At 44.5% G+C, this 21,523-nt stretch overlaps 1 protein-coding gene across 1 annotated transcript in view; it reads right to left on the bottom strand.

Annotated features, from left to right (window-relative positions):
- The window catches only part of hepacam2 (HEPACAM family member 2), a 168,094-nt gene that overhangs the window by 121,095 nt on the left and 25,476 nt on the right, over positions 1-21,523 (bottom strand). The window contains exon 3 of the mRNA XM_041185017.1: positions 8,731-9,015. Within this exon, the coding sequence (XP_041040951.1) occupies positions 8,731-9,015 (285 nt within the window). The remainder of the gene's footprint in view (positions 1-8,730; positions 9,016-21,523) is intronic.

Here is a 21,523-nt window from a genome sequence, read left to right as displayed (position 1 = left end):
CCCACATGTGCTTGTGCACTACCTTTAGCTGCAGGGCAGTCCTTGCCCGCCGACCCCCACCAAGTCACCTCAACTGCAGGGCAGCCCTTGCCCTCCCCCCCCCCCCAACAAGGGTCCTCAACCTTGAGGTCCAACAGGCAACCTGGGCGAGCACTTTACATTGTGGTCATCTCGAAGTTCCCCTCAAAGTGCAGCCCGCCAAGTGTACGCCTTTTGGATACTGTTGTGAAACACGTCAGCTTGTAATCAGGCCAATGTGGGCGGATGATCCAAAGAGGTGGGACAAATCCAATGGGCTGGCCTTATAATGATATGCTGATGTATTCTAAAGAGGTTCCCAATATCCGATGACAGGAAATGCAGTCTGAGCGGAGCAGACAATCACAAACTGGTTTCACAACATCATGAAACTGATTTTTGGCCTTCTCGCCATATTGTCCACTCATGCCACTGAACACACCTGATGCCAGCGGGCACAGAAAATCCAGGCCACCAAGGCAACCTATAAAAGGTAGCTACTGGGCAACAAGGGCCTACAGTTCACAGCTCCAGACTGTGCATCTTGGCATGGAAGGCAGCAGTCTGGACTGGCTGGCTAGTAATCAGCTATAATGAGACTGATGGATGGCAAGGTTGGAAACACAAATGCTGTGATCCTGAGACTGTACAGGTTTGGGTTCCATGAAGCCACATCCATTCCCTGGGTTGGAAACTCAGCAATCCTAGTCATCTACTAGAGGCCAGATTGTTGGACTGCTGTGACATCCTGCAAGCCCTTTTGAACACTGGTATCCACAGCTGTGATGACAGCAGACAGAGGTTGCATTGGCAAAAAGCTGAGCTTCCGTGACAGCATTTTGAGTTTCCACTGTAACATTCTCACATTGGAGAGCTGCTGCTTGTGCTGCAATGGAAGTTGCACAATCAGCCATCACTGCAGCACAGTTTGATCTACAAAAGGACGAATGGTGTTAGCAACACTTCCATGCTGGAAAAGATAGGCACAAAGCCCTGTGCCAAGTTGATGCTTGACTTCTCCACATTCCTTGATACAGAGGCTTTCTGGCAGGCTTTCCAAAACAGCAACCATTTAACTGGGGAAACGCATCAACATTCTCCTGCAGGCTGCGCCATTGCGTTCCGTACCTGAGTCGTCCACAGCAGAACCCATGTGTGACCTTGCCCTCCAGCAAGCTGATACCTGTGCTTTGCTTGTTAGCCCTGGCTGCAGCATACTCATGTTTGGTGTCCCATCTCACTATGTCCATATCCCACTTTAATTTATCCTCTAAGGTGCAGGAAGTACCTATATCAGAGCTGGTGGCTGCAGGTGTGAATTGAGTGATGGTACAATGTCTTCACCAACATTCTCATCTTGCAGTCTTCCTCCATTGTCTGGCTTCGTCTTGGGTAATGGAAAGAAAAAAGGCACAAGTGTAGGGATGATGCTGGGGTAGATGTGAGGTCATTGAACTTCTTCAGGCAGTGCATCCAAGTCAACAGGGCTTGACTCTTGGCATCAACCTCTGGTCCCACTGCCTTTTCAGCATGTGTCTGGTGAGGCTCCAGGCTCTTGTGGATGAAGGACATCTCTCCTCCTTTTGATTTCATGCACTAAGACCTCCAATTCAGCGTTGGAAATCTTGGATCCTCTCTCCCTCATGTTGTGCCATTCTTCATTGTGTTCCAGGACAGATACACTTTCTGCATGACTTGCAGATCCAGCCACAATGCACTTCCATTTTGAGAAGTGTAGGCTACTTTAAGCAGTGCAGACTAGATTTAATTGGTGCTAGAAATTTTCAATTTTGCTCTCCCTGCTGAGGCATGCAGCCAGCAAACAGCACAATTAGCACTGGCTGCACACAGATATTATTATAAAAAGCTGGCAGCATGAGGTTGGCCTGCTGCCTGTATTTCAATCAATAGGCATGAGTTAATCATTCATTGCAATCCCCCCAACCTGTTTTTATGTACTATTCAATTTTGCCCCATTGTCTTTCAGATAAGAGTTTAGGCCAGGGCTTTTATATCTGTTCTGACGATTCAGAAAAGAACACAACAAGGTCTGATTTTAGTGACCAACCCTCTGCATCATTAAGAAGTATGAAAAACATCTGATCCAGAATTAGAGCAGGCCACTTTTGAGACAGGTATCACCAAGTCACTACATCTTTATTTACTTCACTTCTTTTTAAGCAGATCTTCAAACTGGTCTTTCAGCAAAAAAATGTTCAAAATGTTTTAATAAAATTACTTGCCTAATATCCATTATCATCTGAACAGTATACTTATTGTGGTTGTATATCCAAAAGCAGAATAAAAGATATATTTTACCGAATAACAGGTGATCCCAGCAGAGGGGTTTCCTTGTTCTGAGCTTGTGTGCGCACCAGGTCAAAATCACCTGCACATTTGCAAGCGCTTCCTCTATCTTTGTTATCACATTCTAGTTTATCCAAAACAAATATGAAACTCTGCACAAGTACAAAATATGTGCCACCATAATACCTTGTTTGGAGATTGTTATTTGAAAATATTACTTTGAAACTGCAGCACCATATTGCTTTATGCTAAGGCAGGAGACATGTGTGGTCTTTGTATCATGTTAGGCAATTGTCTTTCCCTTTGCTCAGTTAGGAAGGGGGGAAATTCTCACACTTCAACAGCAGCACATTCAAAGAATGTTTAAATTAAAACGTAAATATTCAACCAGTAATGATAGAATACAATTTGAAGCACTAAGTGAAATATACTTTTCACTTGGAGAAGGATTTGTGATCTGTGAGGTAAGATGCATGTGAAGCAATAGTGTAAAATCATACTATCTATAGAACAGCAACATGTTACAAGTTATTCTTGAACAATTAGCTCTAGTCAGTCCCTAATTTCAGGCTTTTACCATTGAGTAAACCAGGTTCTGGGATGTAGCTTAAATCAGACTTCTTTTTTAGCTTACTAATAAAGCCACATTTAGAATATTATGTTACATTCAATCTGTACAATCTAAAAGATTTTGGACAGGTTTCGAAAACAATTGACAAAGATAATTATAAGAATTAAAATGGTGATATGCTAACAGAATTGAACTTGTTCTTTTAAGAAAGGATTGGGAGCAGGCTTGATCCAAATCTTCAAAATGTTGAAATGTACAAACAACAAGAATGTAAAATGGTCTGTTACCTTAAAGTATTATTGTTGGACGAAAGGTCAGTTCAAAAAGCATCAATGAAAAATACAGATCAATGCTTGTCTCAGCCCCAGATTGGTCAATGCACTAGACATGGAGTCCCAGAGTGGGAGAGAATCCATGAAACAACAGTTTCAAACAATCAGTATTTGGGGGGTGGTAGGGGGTAAGCATCAAAACTACCACATACCATTCACATTATTGCATTTTCAGCAGAGGTTGTTGGATAACAAGCAGGAATGTGAATTCTTGCAAGAATTTCCTCTCCCAATTCCAGGAGGGCTGTTGCAGCTGAAATTAGTTGGATTGTCAGAGCTTCATAATCTGTCTGGCTTAGCTGCTCCCTGCCTTAACTAGTTGTACAGTTTAGAGTGATTTGTGTAATGCACATAGCTTACTATGAATTTAATTTTAGTTTCCTTGAAAACATTGCACTTCATGTTAACAATAAGCAGAATATAATGGGAAAATAATGGACTGTTTTGTGCACTAGTTGAATTGGCTGAAGAAGAAACTAAGTTGTAGGCAGAATTTGAGGAAGACATTAAACATTGAGCTGGATTCCCTCCTACACTGGAAGTCCATTGCCTGCCCTATGCATCAACTAATCTGGGGCCAGGACAACTGTAGATTCCCTTGATGCTTGATGATCCTCGATGAATTCCGCAATCCACTATCACCATCGCTGGGTATGTCCTGTCACACTAGCAGGACAGACCCAGCAGAGGTGGCAGCACAGTGGTATGCAGTCAGTAGGGAGTTTCCCTTGGAGTCCACAACATCAACTCTGGACCTCATGAAGTCTCATGGCATCAGGTCAAACATGGGCAAGGAAACATCCTGCTGATTACCACGTACCGCCCTCCCTCCTTCTTCAGCTGAGGAACCAGTACTCCTCCATGTTGAACACCACTTGGAGGAAGCACTGAGAGTGGTAAGGGCACAGAATGTACTCTGGGTGGGGGACTTCAATGTCTATTACCAAGAGTGGCTCGGTAGCACCACTACTGACTATGCTGGACGAGTCCTAAAGGATATAGCTGCTAGAATGGGTCAGTGGCAGGTGGTGGGGGAACCAACAAGAGGGAAAAACATACTTGACCTCATCCTCACCAACCTGCCTGCCAGAGATGCATCAGCATCTCTAGGAGTGACTGCCGCACAATCCTTGTGGAGACAAAGTCCCTTTCACATTGGGGATACTTTCATCATGTTGCGTGGCACTATCACCATGTTAAGTGGGATAGATTTTGAACAGATCTAGCAACTCAAGACTGGGTAATCATGAAGTGCTGTGGACCATCAGCACCAGCAGAATTGTACTCAATTACAAACTGTAACCTCATGCCTGGCATAATCCCGACTCTTCCATTACCACCAAACCAGGGGATTAAACCTGGCTCAATGAAGAGTGCAGGATGGCATGCCAGGAGCAGCACCAGACATACCTGAAAATGAGGCGTCAACCTGCTGAAGCTACAACACAAGACTACTTGTGTGCCAAACAGCATAAGCAGCAAGTGATAGGCTGAGCTAAGAAATTCCACAACCAATGGATCCGATCTAAGTTCTGCAGTCCTTCCATATCCAGCCGTGAATGGTGGTGGAATTAAACAACACACTGGAAGAGGAAACTCCACAAATATCCCCATCCTCAATGATGGGGAGCCCAGCACATCAGTGAAAAAGATAAGGCTGAAGCATTTGCAAAAATCTTCAGCCAGAAGTGCTGAGTGGATGATCCATCTTGACCTCCTCCAGAGGTCCCCAGCATCACAGTTGCCAGTTTTCAAGCAAGTCGATTCACTCCATGTGATTTCAAGAAACGGCTGAAGGCACTGGATACTGCAAGGGCTATGGGCCCTGACAATATTCCACTAAAGACTTGTGCTCTAGAACTAGCCGTGCCCCAAGCCAAGCTGTTCTAGTTCAACTACAACTCTGACATTTACCCGGCAATGTGGAAAATTGGCCAGGTATGTCCTGTCCAGAAAAATCAGGACAAATCTAACCTGGCCAATTACAGCCCCATCATTCTACTCTCAATCATCAGTAAAGTGATGGAAGGGGTCATGAACAGGGCGATCAAGCAGCACTTGCTTAACAATAACCTGCTCACTGACGCTCATTTTGGGTTCCACCAGAGTCAGTCAGCTTCTGACCTCATTAAAGCCTTGGTTCAAACATGGACAAAAGAGCTGAACTCCAAAGGTGAGGTGAGAGTGACTGCCCTTGACACAAGGCAGCATTTGATCGAGTGTGGCATGAAGGAGCCCTAGCAAAACTGGAGTCAATGGGAATCAGGGGGGAAACTCCCTGCTGGGTGGAGTCATACTAGCACAAAGGAAGCTGGTTATGGTTGTTGGAGGTCAAATATCTCCATCCCAGAACACTACTGCAGGAGTTCGTCATGTTAGTGTCCTAGGCCCAACCATCTTCAGCTGCTTCAGCAATGACCATCCTTCCATCATAAGGTCAGAAGTGAGGATGTTCACTGATGATTGCACAATGTTCAGCACCATTCACGACTCCTCAAATAATGAAGCAGTCCATGTCCAAATGCAGCAAAATCTTGACAATATCCAGACTTGGGCTGATGAATGGCAAGTAACATTCATGCCTCACAAGTGCCAGGCAATGACCAACTCCAACAGGAGAGAATCTAACTATCGCCCCTTGACATTCAATGGCATTACCATCACTGACTTTTTAAAAATTCATTCATGGGATGTGGACTTCGCTGACTGGGCCAGAATTTAGTGCCCATCCCTAGTTGCCCTTGAGAAGGTGGTAGTGAGCTGCCTTCTTGAACCGCTGCGGTCCATGTGTTGTAGGTACATCCACAGTGCTGTTAGGAAGGGAGTTCCAGGATTTTGACCTATTATCCCCCCACTATCAACATTCTGGGGATTACCATTGACCAAACTGGACTAGCCGTATAAATACTGTGGCTACAAGATCAGGTTAGAGGCTAGGAATACTGCGGTGAGTAACTCACCTCTTGACTTCCCAAAGCTTTTCCACCATCTACAAAGCACAAGTCAGGATTGTCATGGATTACTCTCCACTTACCTGGATGAGTGCAGCTCCAGCAGCACTCAAGAAGCTTGATACCCTCCAGGTCAAAGCAACCCGCTTGACTGCCATCCCATCCACAAGCATTCACTGCCGCCACCACCGATGCACAGTAGCAGCAAGATGCACTGTAGGAACTAACCAAGACTTCTCAGACAGCACCTTCCAAACCCATGACCACTACCATCTAGAAGGACAAGGACAGCAGACACGTGGGAACAGCACTACCTGGAAGTTCCCCTCCAAGTCACTCACTATCCTGACATGGAAATATATCATTGTTCCTTCACTGTCGGTGGGTCAAAATCCTGGAACTCCCTCCCTAACAGCACTGTGGATGTACCAGACAGTGATACCCACATCCCATAAATTAATTTTTTAAAAATCAATTGTGCAATTGGCATAGGGAACTGGCCTCTCCAGATTCAATAAGGCCAGCTCAAAATAATCATTTGTATCCACTTCATATCAATTGTTTCATAAGTGTGGGAATGCAATGGATAGAAGAGGGAAGAAAAAATTAGAGGGTTATCCTATTTTAACATTGCTGGATTGAAGATCAGCATTGAAATTTGAACAAGGACACAGCATCAGAATGACGACAGCTCTTTGAGCAGGTGCAACAGAGAAGGCCGGAAATACTTGAGTGTCAAACCAGACTGGTGATGAGCTGAACATCTTCCAAACATTAATTCAGCATGAGGAGATAGTCTTTGAAATTGTAAGTATCAAGGCATAAAGGGTGGGTGCCAGGAACAGCTTGTTGGTAAGGGGAAGCAAGGCAAAGTCTTTGTAGTGCCTGTTTCTTGATTCCCTTTTAAACTCACTCATCAACACACATGCACATCTGACCAGTAGCAACATCACACTGCATCCAGTATGAAGCAAGAAGCGGAACCATTTCATGAGCAATGTCACAAATGTACAAAACCAGTATCTCAGATGGAGAGCGTCAGGAGTGCATACATGAGACCGCTGACAGCACAATGAAATTTCTCAGCCTGTGAGTGTAATTCAATTGACATGGATTACTCTGCACTTGCCTGGATGAGTGCAGCTCCAACAGCACTCAAGAAGCTTGATACCCTCCAGGATAAAGCAACCTCTTGACTGCCATCCCATCCACAAGCATTCACTCCCACCACCACCGATGCACAGTAGCAGCAAGATGCACTGTAGGGACACTGAGGGTAAAATTCAATTAGGCGACAGCAAACTATTGTATTCTTATGCTGTGACAGGCCCAGATTCTCTTCAGCAGTAGCATTGCCACAGGAACACTAGAAGGGAAATCATTGTTCACATTCACTCGACTAATCAATGTCATGTTGACCCATGAGAATTTCTCAAGTTCTGCTTCGTTATCATTTTCTGGGGAATTTCCAACTATATTCCCACCTCACAGGGTAGATTGTAAAAGGCTTCTGCAGACCTCATGGCTTCCAAACTAGAGTGGGGACATTTGTCTGTGCAACAACAAAGAAAGTGGGTATATTTTAAGATAAAAACTTCAACTGATAGGCAAGAGTAATGAATCAATCATCTCACAATCAATTCCACTCTTTGGGAATAATTTTAACAATAAATGATAGCATAAAATTGACAGTATTGAATTCGACACCCATTATACACCACAGCTAATATTCCTTTCAATTGAGGTCAGCTTTACAGTTTTACATGATCACCCAGGTTACAATTACTGCCTTAGAGTGAAGATTTAAATTTAAAGGGACTTCTATCACTGCTTAGCAACTGTGAACAGCAAAGAACATGGTGGTGTAATTAGTGGGGCTTTGGTACAAATGAGAAAAGTGACTTGTGATCTCTGTTTGTCATTACCACCTACTTGGAGTGTGCCATCGCTTGTTTGGGCTGATATATTCAATATTTACCATCACTTCTGGTGGAAAATGGTGAGCATTGAGGTCAGTCACCTGGCACACAAGCCCATCACACTAGGGCCAGAAATTCAGCCCACCGTGTCTCAACTAGCAGCAAGATATCATGCCTACACTTGTGATAGTGTTTCTACTTGAGATAAGGTATGTGTTCCAGTTCAAGTTACAGTATTCCATTTGTACTCTTGCCCATGGCTGAGTATTAGCTTGCTGTGTGTGCCAAGGTATCATGTCACTAATCATGCCAGGAGACTGGGATCCTGCTCATGCCAGGATATTGTGCTCCTGTTTATGGTAAGAGATACCATTTCTAATTGTGGACAGATATTATGTTCCAGTTGCTGTCAAGGTACTGTGTTGCTGTTCATGGCTGTGAATCCTGCTCATTCTCATGGCAGTAGTTGTGAAACTGAACCATTTTAATTGTACTGCCAGCCTGGCTCCCATAGCTTTCAACATAACAATACTCTTAATAAATTTCAAAAGTGTTAAACCATATTTAAAACAATCAACACCTTGTAATACAATGAACAGTTCCTAATTATCAATGTTCAACATATAACTTACAGTAAATTTTCGGTGCAATTGGTTCACTTTCATTCGTACTGATTGGGTTCTTTGCCACACATGTGTAATTACTAAGGTCATCTTTTAAAACAGGAGAAATGAACAGCATCTTGTTGTCTGAGTAAAAGATGTGACGAGAGCTTGGCTTTAAGGGTTTTCCATCTTTTAGCCACTGATAAATGACCTTTGTGCCTTTATTCACAGTACAGGTGAGTGTTGCATTGTCGACATACTCCACTGCTCCCCAAGCTGGATCACTGCGCACCACTGGTTTAGAAACAGGAACTGCAAAACAAAAATCAAAGTGTCACAAATGATAACCTGAATAATACAAATAAAGCTAACTGTGAACTTTGCATATTATTCATCTATTTTTAATGCAGTCTCAGAACGAATTTTGCAGTAGATTTTATGGATTAGTGCTCCAAGTGGAGTGTTTTGCCTGACTGGGAAACAGTTTGGGTGTGACAGTCTCATAGTCTATATAACTTGCATTCCATTAAAGTGAATCACAAAAATAAAAATGTTCACATTTTAAAAATATTTTTTTTTAATTCATTTATGAGATGTGGGCTTCGCTGGCTTTGCCAGCATTTATTGCCCATCCCTAATTGCCCTTGAGAAGATGGTGGTGAGCTGCCTTCTTGAACCGTTGAAGTCCATGTGGCATAGATACACCCAGAGAGCTGTTAGGGAGGGAGTTCTAGGATTTTAACCTAACAAAAGTGAAGGAACGGTGACATAGTTACAAGTCAGGATCGTATGTGTGGCTTGATGGGGAACTTGAAGTTGGTGGCGTATGGAATAGTTTAATCAGGCTGCTACGTATAAATTACCTTCTGTGTCAATAATTGACATCTTAATGCTAAATTCTTGAGCACACAAATATAAGACTCCAGTCAGGCTCCAGACAAACACAGTGCATATCCAGTGTGGACAGGCTAGGACTTTTTTTTGCTAGCATTCATCCTTTTTTAATAATAATTGGATACTTGACAATGCAATTGCTAAACATTTCAATGTTTATAACAACACTTGAGAAGCATTAAAGGACCATTGTTGCAGGCTGTATTATGACTGGCTGCTTGTTTTTGTTTTTGCTAATGCACCCTCATTTTGAATTATGGGTCAGGAAAAGGGAGAGCTCAGAGGAAATGCATTTCTGCCATCTTGCTTACAGCTTGGCAGTTTTGATAAAATCAGAAATTCCACCAAAAAAAATAGGAATTTCAGTTCTTTAAAGTGTTATTCAAAAAAGTTTATCATAGCCCAATATGAATCAGCAATGTTGGGTGAGAAAGTCAGGAAGCTGAGCAAAATGTCACAATATCTTACACTTGCATTACTCAACTCTGGCCATTTCCTTTCCATAGATGACATCTTATGACTATCTCAGTCCACACAGATTTCTATAATCTCCAATTCCATTTCTAAGCAGGAATCCACCTCAATCTTTTTGAAGCAGTTGATCAGCAATGCAAACTGTTTTTTTCTTGGACTTAGCCAAAGTCACATAGAGGAATGTTAGCATAGTGGTTATGTTACTGGATGAATAATCCAGACGCCCAGGCTAACACTCCAGTGATGACAGCCGGGAAATTTAAACTCAACTAATTAAAGAAATCTCAGATATAAAGCTTAGTAATTGCCACCATGAAATGACCAGATTACTCCATTTGGTTCATTCTTGTCCTTCAGGGGAAAAAAAATCAGCCATCCTTAGCCTGTCTGCTCTATAAGTGACTCCAGACTCACAACAATGTGCTTAACTCTTAACTGTCATTTTCTTAGCTAAACTGACACTGATACCCTCATATTCCATGAGCCTTATTTTTGTTAAGCAGTCTTTCATGTGGTAATTTGTCAAATGCTTTCCTAAAATCCATATAGACAACATCCACTGCGTTCCCTTCATCAACCTCCTCTGTTATCTCATCAAAAATTTGAATTAGGATAGTCAAATACGATTTACCTTTTGCAAATCCATGCTAACTTTCCTTAATTAACTCAAACCTCTGTAATGGCCTGTTAATTTTTTTCCCCAATTGTTGGGCGGAATCATCCCAGATTTGCACAAAGTGCAGTAACAGGCAAGTAAAACAACGTTTTATCTGCTGACCACAATGGTAATTTTCATGCCTTATCGTCCCAAACCTGCCATATTAATTATGCATTCCCAGGAAACATGCTGTTTCCATGGTGGGCGGGCTCTCATTTGCCTGCCATATCATCACCTCGCTGCTTCATCATGTCTGGCGCCATATTTAAAGTGCAGCTGCATGTACACCTCTCTGTGCTCCCAGCCTACGACTGCTGCAAAGAAAACATGGCCCTGAAAGGCAAAAAGACTGCAGCCCCCAGGTTCAATGTTTCATCCCTTGAGCGCCTTTTGGATGCAGTGGAGGCTCGCCATGATGTCCTCTACCCCCGCTCTGGCTGCAGGATGGGCAGCAGCCTCACTAATCCAGCTTGGGAGGCAGTGGCAGCTGTGGTCAGCGCCAATGCCCGGCAAAAGAAGACATTCACCCAGTGCCACTACAGGATGAATGGTTCCATCCCTTCTGCCAAGGAAATTCACTCTTCTTATCACTCTCAACTCACACACACTCTCACATCTCTATCAGACTCATATCCTCTTGAGCTCACATCTGTATCCTGTCCATGCCTTTGCTTATCACTCAAACATTCCACACAATGCCATGTGTCCTGCTCACACTCTCTCCAACTATTTTCATGAAGGAAAAGCCTGCTCACATCAGCAGGAAGAGGTCCAAGACCCAGGATGGACTGGCCAACATTAGGCCCCTCATTCACTTTGAGGAGTGTTCCATTGCATTGACTGATGAGGACATGGACTGTGCCTGCGGTGATGGTGAGGTCGGCAGTGAACACTTTCATAAGGATCCTGCACCACATTAGCACCCTCTCAACGCAAATGTGAGTGTCCGTCTCCTGCCTTTGACTCTGCTGCCATGCACTACTTATCTCTACTTTGGTTCACAGGGAGCTCTGCCATGTGACCAATGCCCTCAGTCAGCCAGTCCCTCAGCTCCAGCCAAAGGGACACCTTGTCCATTGAAGATCTGGAAATAAGCAGCCTGGAAGACCCACCACAGTGCTTATCCACATCCAGCACAGAGACACACACCTCAGTGGAATCTAGATCTAGAGCAGGCTCAGATTCACAATCTGGTGGTCACCACATAGACACATGTCCGCAGCAGCAGGAGGCAAGTTTACTCGGGGGACTGCTGGGGATCAGTCATCTGTGAGGTTCAAGTCAGATGATGAGCCTCTAGATTTGGCCTTCCAACTCATTCTGGAGAGTCAGCAGAAGGTGTGAGAACTGTTGGAAACCCTCAGCAGAGATGCACGTGAGTCAGAAGAGTGCATCCGCATGCTCTCTGATGAAGTGGTGTCCACATGTACCTGTATGGAGGTCTCCATGGAGAGGATGGCAGATGCCATGGAGACCCTAGTCCAGTAGAACATGGAGGTATGTACAGAGCTGCACTTCATCACAGAAGCCACAGGTGAGTTACTGTAGTGACATTGTGAGAGGAAAATGGGGCACCTCGATGTCCCTCCAGGTGTTCCTTCCCCTCAAGGAGTCAGGCCGAGGCCTCCAGACACCCAAAGGAAGGAGGAATAGAAGCTGGACACCCCTGGATCATCCACTCAGGAACGTCTCCCTCCAAGTACCCTTTACCTGTGAGCCCCTCAACCTTGTCCTCTGTCATTGCAGAGGGAGCAGCCGGCCCACAAGTGATTCTGGAGGGAGAAGTGAGTGTATCAGGGCCTTTCAGAGCATCACGGATCCTTCACATATCACACTCATCTCAATGTCCTGAGCATTTTCAATGCTGCCTGCTGGGGTTCGCTTTCAGTTGTCTATCTGAGCTGAGCTGCATCTCCGACACCCAGTGATTACACTCCCATGCACCACCTGATCTCGCCCACCACAACTGGGTGATTTGGACAGCCTGGTCTGGATTCGCTTTTTCGTGTGCTCCCCGTCTTTCCCCCTCTGCCAGCCACCCATTTCCTTTCCCCCATCACAGTTGGCGCCCCCCCAACCCCAGCATCACCTTCCATTTGCCCTGTGAGACCTACGAGCCACAACCTTTTTCCTTTGGGGATGTCTAGGTGAACATGTACATTCCCTTCCTTCCTGATAATCCCACCCCCATTCACATTCACCTCCCCAATCTCATCCTCGTTATCCCCTCTACCGCTCCCTTTGAACCCTCCCCCTCCCACCCTACTACCTCATTCTGCCTTTGGTCATTCTCACCATTCCCTCATACCACACTCACCCTTAGTTCACTCCCCAGGAGGCAGACATGGACCCATCAGTCCCCTCCCTTGCATGTTTACCTGGACATCCCCTGCTCCAGACCCCTTCCCCTGGGACCCCTTCCCGCCTCTGGACTCCTTCTCCCTGGAACGTCATACCCCCTCTGGACCCATTTACCCATTGGAAGTCCTTCCCTCCTCCAGACCCCCCCCCCACCATAAAGCCCTTTCCTGCTTCTGGACCCCTTTCCTCCAAGAATCCCTTCCTCCCTCTGGGCCCCTTCCTCGTCACTGGAGCCCTTCCCCCCCTCTGGGCCAGTTCCCCCGGAACCCTTCCCCCCTCCAGGCCCCACACCCTGCTGGGAACCCTTTCCCATCTGCCGACCTCTTCCCCCCTAAAACCCCTTCCTCCCTCTGGCCCCCTTTCCCCATGGAACCCTTCCCCCCCCACCCCCGTGGAACCTCTTCCCCCCATCGTAATCCTCCCACTCCTCAACATCCTTCGTCCATCCCCCCTCCCGACTCCTACCTTCAGCCTTACTTCTCCCTCCGCCTTTACTCCCTCCTCTCTCTGCACTCCTTCCTCCCCCTGGACTCACTCCTTTCTCTGTGCTCCTTTCCCCCTCCAAATTCTTTTCCTTACACCTTCCATTCCCCTTATACCTACCTCCCCTGTTGCCATCTTCTCCCCATTACCCCCTCCTCCCCCTCCCAAACTCATCAACAACACCTTCACCCATCCCCATCCCAACCTTAATCCCCCGATACCTCTTCCCCTCCCAGTCGATCCTAGAGCTTCCTCTCCCACCGCCTTGATCATCATCTGTTATGAGCATCAATGGTGATTTTCCAACTTCTGTGAGCTGTCTCGCAGCAGAGCCATGTCCATGAGAATCCACCCAGCATGTCATGGACATTCCTCCGGGATCCTGTTGCTGTCCGGCTCCAGCCTTCTGCTCCTTGGATGTTTGGACCAAAACTGTAATGTGAGCAAGGCCCCGATGGTAAGTCCCAACTTCTGTGCATCACAGTTGTCAAGATGTGTTCTGCACTGGCGTGTTTTCCCACCGATGTGGGCGGACGATCCAGCTGGAGGGGATGAGTCCGGCGAGCTGGCCTTATAATGATATGCTGATGTATTACAATGAGGCTCCCAATGTCTGATGGTGGGGAACGTGTCCCACCATCGATGGGCTGAGCGCACGATCACAAACTAGTTTCGCGGTGCCATGAATCCGAATTTTTCCTTCTCGCCATATTGTCCGCTCATGCCACCAAACACGCCTGACGCCAGCGTGCATGGAAAATCCCAGCCATTGTTTCTAAAACCTTACCCACCGCTGGTGTTAAATTGATTAGGCTGTAGTTACTAGGTGTGTCCTAACGCCCTTTCTTAAGTAAGGGTGTCACATGTGCCACTTTCCAATCCTCTGGCATCTCCTCCACATCCACGGAAGATTGGAAGATTATGGCAAGCCTTTCTGCTATCTCCATTCCCATTTCCTTTAGCAACCTGGAATGCAAGCCAGTCAAACAAAGCATCCTATCCACTTTAAGCATAGCCAGCCTTTCCAGTACATCCTGCCTATCCATTTTCACTCCACGCATTACCTCAAACATGTCTGCTTCTACCGATATTTTGTCAGCAGCATCTTCCTTAGTAAACCCCTGTCCACAAAAAACAGGACAGATCCAATCCAGCCAGCTACCACCACATCAGTCTATTCTCAATCATCAGCATCGTAATGTAAAGTGTCATCGACATTGCTATCCAGTTGCACTTATACACCAACAGCCTGCACCCTAATGCTCAATTTGGGTTCCAACAGGACCACTCGGCTCCTGACCTCATTGCAGCTTTGGTCCAAACATGGACAAAAGAGTTGAACTCCTGAGGTGAGGTGACAGTAATTGCCTTTGACATCAAGGTCGCATTTGACCGAATGTGGCATCAAGGAGCCCTAGCAAAACTGGAGTCAATGGGAATCAGGTGGAAAACTCTCCACTGGTTGGAGTCATACCTAGCACAACAAAGATGGTTTTGGTTGTAAGTGACCAATCATTTCAGTCCCAAGACATTTCTGCAGGAATTTTTTGGGGTAGTGTCCTCGACTTAACCACCTTCAGCTGCTTCATCCATGACCCTCCCTCCATCACAAGGTCAGAAGTGGGAATGTTCACTGATGATTACACTGTGTTCAGCACCATTCATGACTCCTCAGATACTGGAGCAGTCCATGTCCAAATGCAGCAAGACCTGGACAATTTTCAGGCTTCACTGATAATTGTGGCAAGTACATTCATGCCACTCAAAAACCAAGCAATTACCATCTCCAAAACAACAAAACAAGAATCTAACCATCTCCACTGACATTCAATGGCATCACCATCACTGAATCGCCCACCATTTAGCATCCTCATGATTACCATTGACCCAGAAACTGAACTGGACCAGCCATATAAGCTCTAGGTGCAAGAGCAGATCAGAGACTGGATATTCTCTGGCAATTGACTCACTTCCTAATTCTGTAAAACCTTTCCAGAAAGTACAGAAGACAATTCAGGAAGGTGATAGAATACTCTCTGCTTCCTGGATAAGTGCAGCTCCAGCAACACTCAAGAAGCTTAACTCCATACAGGGAGAATCAGCCTGCTTGATCTGCAGCCTATCCACCACCTCAAATATTCACTCCTTCCACCACTAACACACCATGGCTGCAGTCTGCAGATACACTGCAAATCCAAGATGCATTGCAACCACTTGCTAAACTTTTTTTGGCAGCACCACCCAAAGCCGTGACCTGTACCACATTGAAGGACAAGTGTAGCAGGTGCACAGGAACGCTACCACCTCCAGGTTCCCCTTCAATCATGCACCATCCTGATTTGGAAATGTCATTCTTTCATGATTGCTGGATCTAAATCCTGGAACTCCATACTTAAGAGCACTGTAGGACCACCTTCACCACATGGACTGCAGTGATTTAACAAGGCAGATCACCACCACCTTCTCAAGAGCAATTAGGAATGGGCAATTGCCAGTACTGCCCTCATCCTCTGAATAAATTAAAATAAATAAAAAAAAAACATGAGCAACTAGTGGATTATCTTTTTAAATATGTTGTTGCGGGCAAGGCGTGTCCTTCCTACTGTTGAACACATGTTCAGCTGTGTGTGATTAAGAGACATTGTTAGCCGAGTTGGCTTCAAATCAACTTTAAATGCTGACTGATATCATGATCTGCTTAGCGAACTCTCACTGTGAGCCACTCACACCCTCACCAACATGGAATCTGGCATGGTGTCTCGCAGCAGAAATGTGTATGCACACCATAGACATCGTTTTGGACCTCAAGAGCACTTATTCCATTTAAAGAACAGGCATTTTCAATTTTAAGTTTGCGCCATAAGTTTGGGGGTATTGGAGTGGATGAGGCACAGAAAAAGAAACAGAAAAGGATGAAAGAAGTGAGGGAACAATAACCCAGCTTTTGCAAATCTAATGAAAATAGGATTCAGATGGCCCATTGTGCAGACTTGTCAAATTTGAATATTTTACAACCCCTGAAAAGATTGTGTGGATAACTTGGCTCGTAGAATAAAAGCAAAATACTGCGGATGCTGGAAATCTGAAATAAAAACAGGAAATGCTGGAAAATCTCAACAGGTCTAACAGCATCTGTGGAGAGAAAAAAACATAGATTTAACGTTTCGAGTCCTTATAACTCTTCGTCAGAGCTGAAGAGAATCGGGACTCTGCTGCAAAGCGGGAAACAGCCCCCGCCAACTGAAAAATGAAAGGAAACAGCTTAGCAACTAAATTGAAAACTAATTTGTATCAGCGTGGAAACAATCAGTCTTCTAGAGATTTGCAATTTAAAAAAGTAGAATGTTATTTATCTCACAGAAGTGGACACATAATGAGACAGTGCAGAGCGAGATTTAAACAGGCCTCCAAATGACAAAGTCCAATTAAGCTTATAGTGTAGAAGAGCCAGGATCAACCAATTCTGGCATTTATTCATTATTCAACATGAAAGTTGGGAAGACAGAGCCAATATTTGTTACAGTGCAAGTGAATGGTAAACCATTAAAAATGGAAGTAGACATGGTGCTTCTACCACTGTAATAAAAGAACACATTTTCAGATATTTAAATAAAGGTGACCAACAATTAAATTTGGAACAAATATCTGCCAAGTTGAAAATGCACACAGGCGAAGAAACCCAAGTTAAAGGTATCACCAGAGCAACTGTTCATTATAGACACCAATCGGCACAGCTACTAGTGATGGTGGTAGAGGGTGAAGGGTCAAGCCTTCTAGGGCATGATTGATTGAAGGAGATTCAATTAAACTGGTCCAAAATCTTCCAGTTGCGAGCAGGTGGATTACCAGAGCTGCTTTAAAAAATGACACCATCTTCAAGGCTGAACTGGGAAAAATCCAAGGCCTACAGGCCAAGATTTACATGGACCCAGAAGTAACCCCTCACTTCTTGAAAGCAAGATTGGTGCCATACGCTCTGAGAGAGAAGGTTGGTGCTGGAATTAACCGGCCAGAGAGGCTGAGTGTCATGAAAACAGTTCAATTCTCAGAGTGAGCAAAACCTATAGTCCCTGTCCTGAAACCAGACCAGACCATCTGGATCTGTGGAGACTATAAATTAACAGTTGACAGAGCAACTTAACTGGACAGTACTCTATTCCCAAAACTGAAGACCTATATGCTAAACTAGCAGGAGGGGCAAAGTATGCAAAGCTTGACATGAGCCATGCATATCAGCAACTGGAGCTGGATAATGTCTCCTGGGAAGTCGTGACTATAAATACCCACAAAGTGTTACACCAATATACACGCCTGCCCTTCGGTGTTTCCTCAGCCTGTGCCATTTTTCAGAGGACAAGGAGATCTTACTGCAGGGATTATCTCAGGTTCTATATCTGGACGATGCACTGATAACTAAATTCTCAAAAACAGAACATTTGGCTAACCTAAAGGAAGTCCTGAAATGATTTTACATGTAGGTGTGCACCGGAAAAAGGAAAATGCACTTTTCAAGCAATTGAAGTTATTTATTTGGGCCACTGGGTTGATGCCCAAGGGTTACATCCAGTTGAAGAGAAGGTTAAAGCAATAAGAGAGACACCTGCACCCTAGAATGCCTCTGAACTTAAATAATTTTTAGGGATGATAAATTATGATGGGTGATTTCTACCTAATTCATTCACAGTTCTGGCCCCTCTACATTCACTGCTAAGAAAAAAAGCAGAGGTTTTCCCAAAAATGTCTTGATCAGACCACCGATAACTGGTCACATTATATTGAACGCATTTTTCTTTTTGGCCAACGACATATTAGGGGAGGAGCAGAGGCGGACGACCCTCTTCTCGACATGTGGCAGTAAAGCATACGGCCTAACTCATAGTCTAACGGCACCCAACACTCAGATTCCAAGAGCTTAGATGAGTTGGTAAAGGTTGTGAAAAGCCACTTTCAGCTAAAACCCTCAGTAACTACTCAATATTTTAAATTCAACTTGAGGTGTCACGCCCCTGGAGATAGTCGCTTGCTGTACAGCAGCCTTAAAACAACTTACAGAGCACTGTGAGTTCAGGACATTGATTAATGACATGTTAAGAGATCGAATAGTATGTGGGATTAACGAAGAAGCCACTCAAAAAAGGTTGTTGTCAGAAACAAATTTAGACTTCAGCAAGGCACTGGAGTTGGTGCTCGCATTGGAAAGCACAGTTAGCAATTCAGAAGCAATCAGGGCAGCACAAAATGGCACCATCCATCATGTCGGGAGGGAGGCACCAGTTAGAAATGGCGCAGAAAGGTAGGGCTCTGCGAAAAGGCAGGAAACAACCACCATCAACAGGCCAGCAAAAAGCAATGACTTAACAGAGAAAACCCACATTAGTAATGGCAGAAATGGAACCAGGCAGCCTACAAACAAACAACAATTCAAAGGAGCCAAGTATTTCTACTGCCATTGTAATGGGCACATTATGCAATGTTGTAAAGATAGATTGGGACAAAATTTCAAACAAAAAGGCAGAAATTGTGAAATCCATATAATAAAGGAACCAGAAGAAACAGAGTCAGATAGTTACTTGCTACACAACTTAAAGATGGGTAAAACAGGGCCAATCTACGTGACAATGGAAGTCAACAGAAAACCCATCTGAATGGAGGTGGATACAGGTGCATCCATGACAGTTATAGGAGAACATACTTTCAAAAATCTGAATGGAAGAGGCCACTCACTAAAAACTGGAAAATTGAGATGCTAAATTAAACATAGAAACATAGAAACTCGGAGCAGGAGTAGGCCATTCGGCCCTTCAAGCCTGCTCAACCCTTCATTATGATCATGGCTGATCATCTAACTCAATAGCCTGCTCCTGCTTTCTCCCCATACCCTTTGATCCCTTTTGCCCCAAGACCTATATCTAACTCCTTCTTGAAAGCATACGATGTTTTGGTCTCAACTACTTTCTGTGGTAACGAATTCCACAGGCTCACCACTCTCTGGATGAAGAAATTTCTCCTCATCTCAGTCTTAAATGGTCTACCCTATATCCTCAGACTGTGATCCCTGGTTCTGGACTCCCCATCACTGGGAACATCCTGTGTAGTCCTGTTAGAATTTTATAGGTTTCTATGAGATCCCCCCTCATTCTTCTGAACTCCAGCGAATATAATCCTAATCAACTCAATCTCTCCTCATATGTCAGTCCCGCCATCCCAGGAATCAGTCGGGTAAACCTTCGCTGCATTCCCTCTATAGCAAGTACATCCTTCCTCAGATAAGGAGACCAAAACTGCACACAATATTCCAGGTGTGGTCTCACCAAGGCCCTGTACAATTGCAGCAAGACATCCCTGTTCCTGTATTCGAATCCTCTGGCTATGAAGGCCAACATACCATTTGCCTTCTTTACCGCCTGCTGTACCTGCATGCTTACCTTCAGTGACTGATGTACAAGGACACCCAGGTCTCGTTGCACATTCCCCTCTCTCAATTTATAGCCATTCAAATAATTATCTGCCTTCCTGTTGGATAATAAAATGGATAACCTCACATTTATCCACATTATACTGCACCTGCCATGCATTTGCCCATCACTCAGCTTGTCCAAATCACACTGAAGCATCTCTGCATCCTCCTCATAGCTCACCCTCTCACCCAGCTTTGTGTCGTCTGCAAATCTGGAGATGTTACATTTAATTCCCTCATCTAACTCATTAATATATATTGTGAATAGCTGGGTTCCTAGCACCGATCCCTGCGGTACCCCACTAGTCACTGCCTGCCATTCGGAAAAAGACCCATTTATTTATCTCTTTGTTTCTTGTCTGCCAACCAGTTTTCTATCCATCTCAATACACTACCCCCAGTCCCATGTGCTTTAATTTTACACACCAATCTCTTATGTGGGACTTTGTCGAAAGCCTTCTGAAAGTCCAACTAAACCTCATCCACTGGCTCCCCCTCATCAACTCTACTAGTTACATCATTAAAAAATTCCATAGGTTTGTCAATAATGATTTCCCTTTCATAAATCCATGCTGACTCTGTCCAATTCTGCCACTGTTTTCCAAGTGCTCAGCTATTAAATCTTTTATAATGGACTCTAGAATTTTCCCCACTACCGACGTCAGGCTGATTGGTCTATAATTCCCTGTTTTCTCTCTGCCTTCCTTTTTAAATAGTGGGGTAACATTAGCTACCCTCCAATCTGTAGGAACTATTCCAGAGTCTATAGAATCTCGAAAGATGACCAGCAATGCATCCACTATTTCTAGGGCCAGTTCCTTAAGTACTCTGGGATGTAGATTATCAGGCCCCCTGGGATTGATCGGTCTTCAATCCCATCAACTTCCCCAACAGCATTTTCCTACTAATACTGATTTCTTTCGGTTCCTCCCTCTCACTAAACCCTGTGTTCCCCAATATTTCTGGTATGTTATTAGTGTCCTCCTTTGTGAAGACAGAACCAAAGTATGTATTTAGTTGGTCAGCCATTTCTTTATTCCCCATTATAAATTCCCCTGTTTCAGACTGTAAGGGACCTACATTTGTCTTCACCAATCTTTTTCTCTTCACATACCTATAGAAACTTTTACAGTCTGCATTTCCCTAGCCGATGAAGAATCAATTAGCCGAGAAAACACAACAATACTTAATTCTCCAGAAAACAACTAACAAGTATAAAAAAGAAATGTAAGAGCTGAAGAACCAGCTACATGGAACCCAAGAAGATTTAAAAATAGAGACCCCTGAGTTTTCAAAGGAGCTGACAGATGAGGAAATGCTGGAAGACTCAATCACCGAGTTCACTCAAGTTGAGCTCATACCTGAGCTAGTTAGGCCAAGAGGAAAATTGAAAAAGAGGCCAAGATTAAAGTCAGTGCTGCCAAGAAGAAAGCCCATCAAAAGAAGACAAGTAGAAAGAAAATGTGGAATTACTAACAAGGCCCTGGAATTTT

Source organism: Carcharodon carcharias, chromosome 3, assembly GCF_017639515.1.
Source record: "Carcharodon carcharias isolate sCarCar2 chromosome 3, sCarCar2.pri, whole genome shotgun sequence".
NCBI classification, from domain to species: domain Eukaryota; kingdom Metazoa; phylum Chordata; class Chondrichthyes; order Lamniformes; family Lamnidae; genus Carcharodon; species Carcharodon carcharias.
This window is presented reverse-complemented; position numbering and strand designations above follow the sequence as displayed.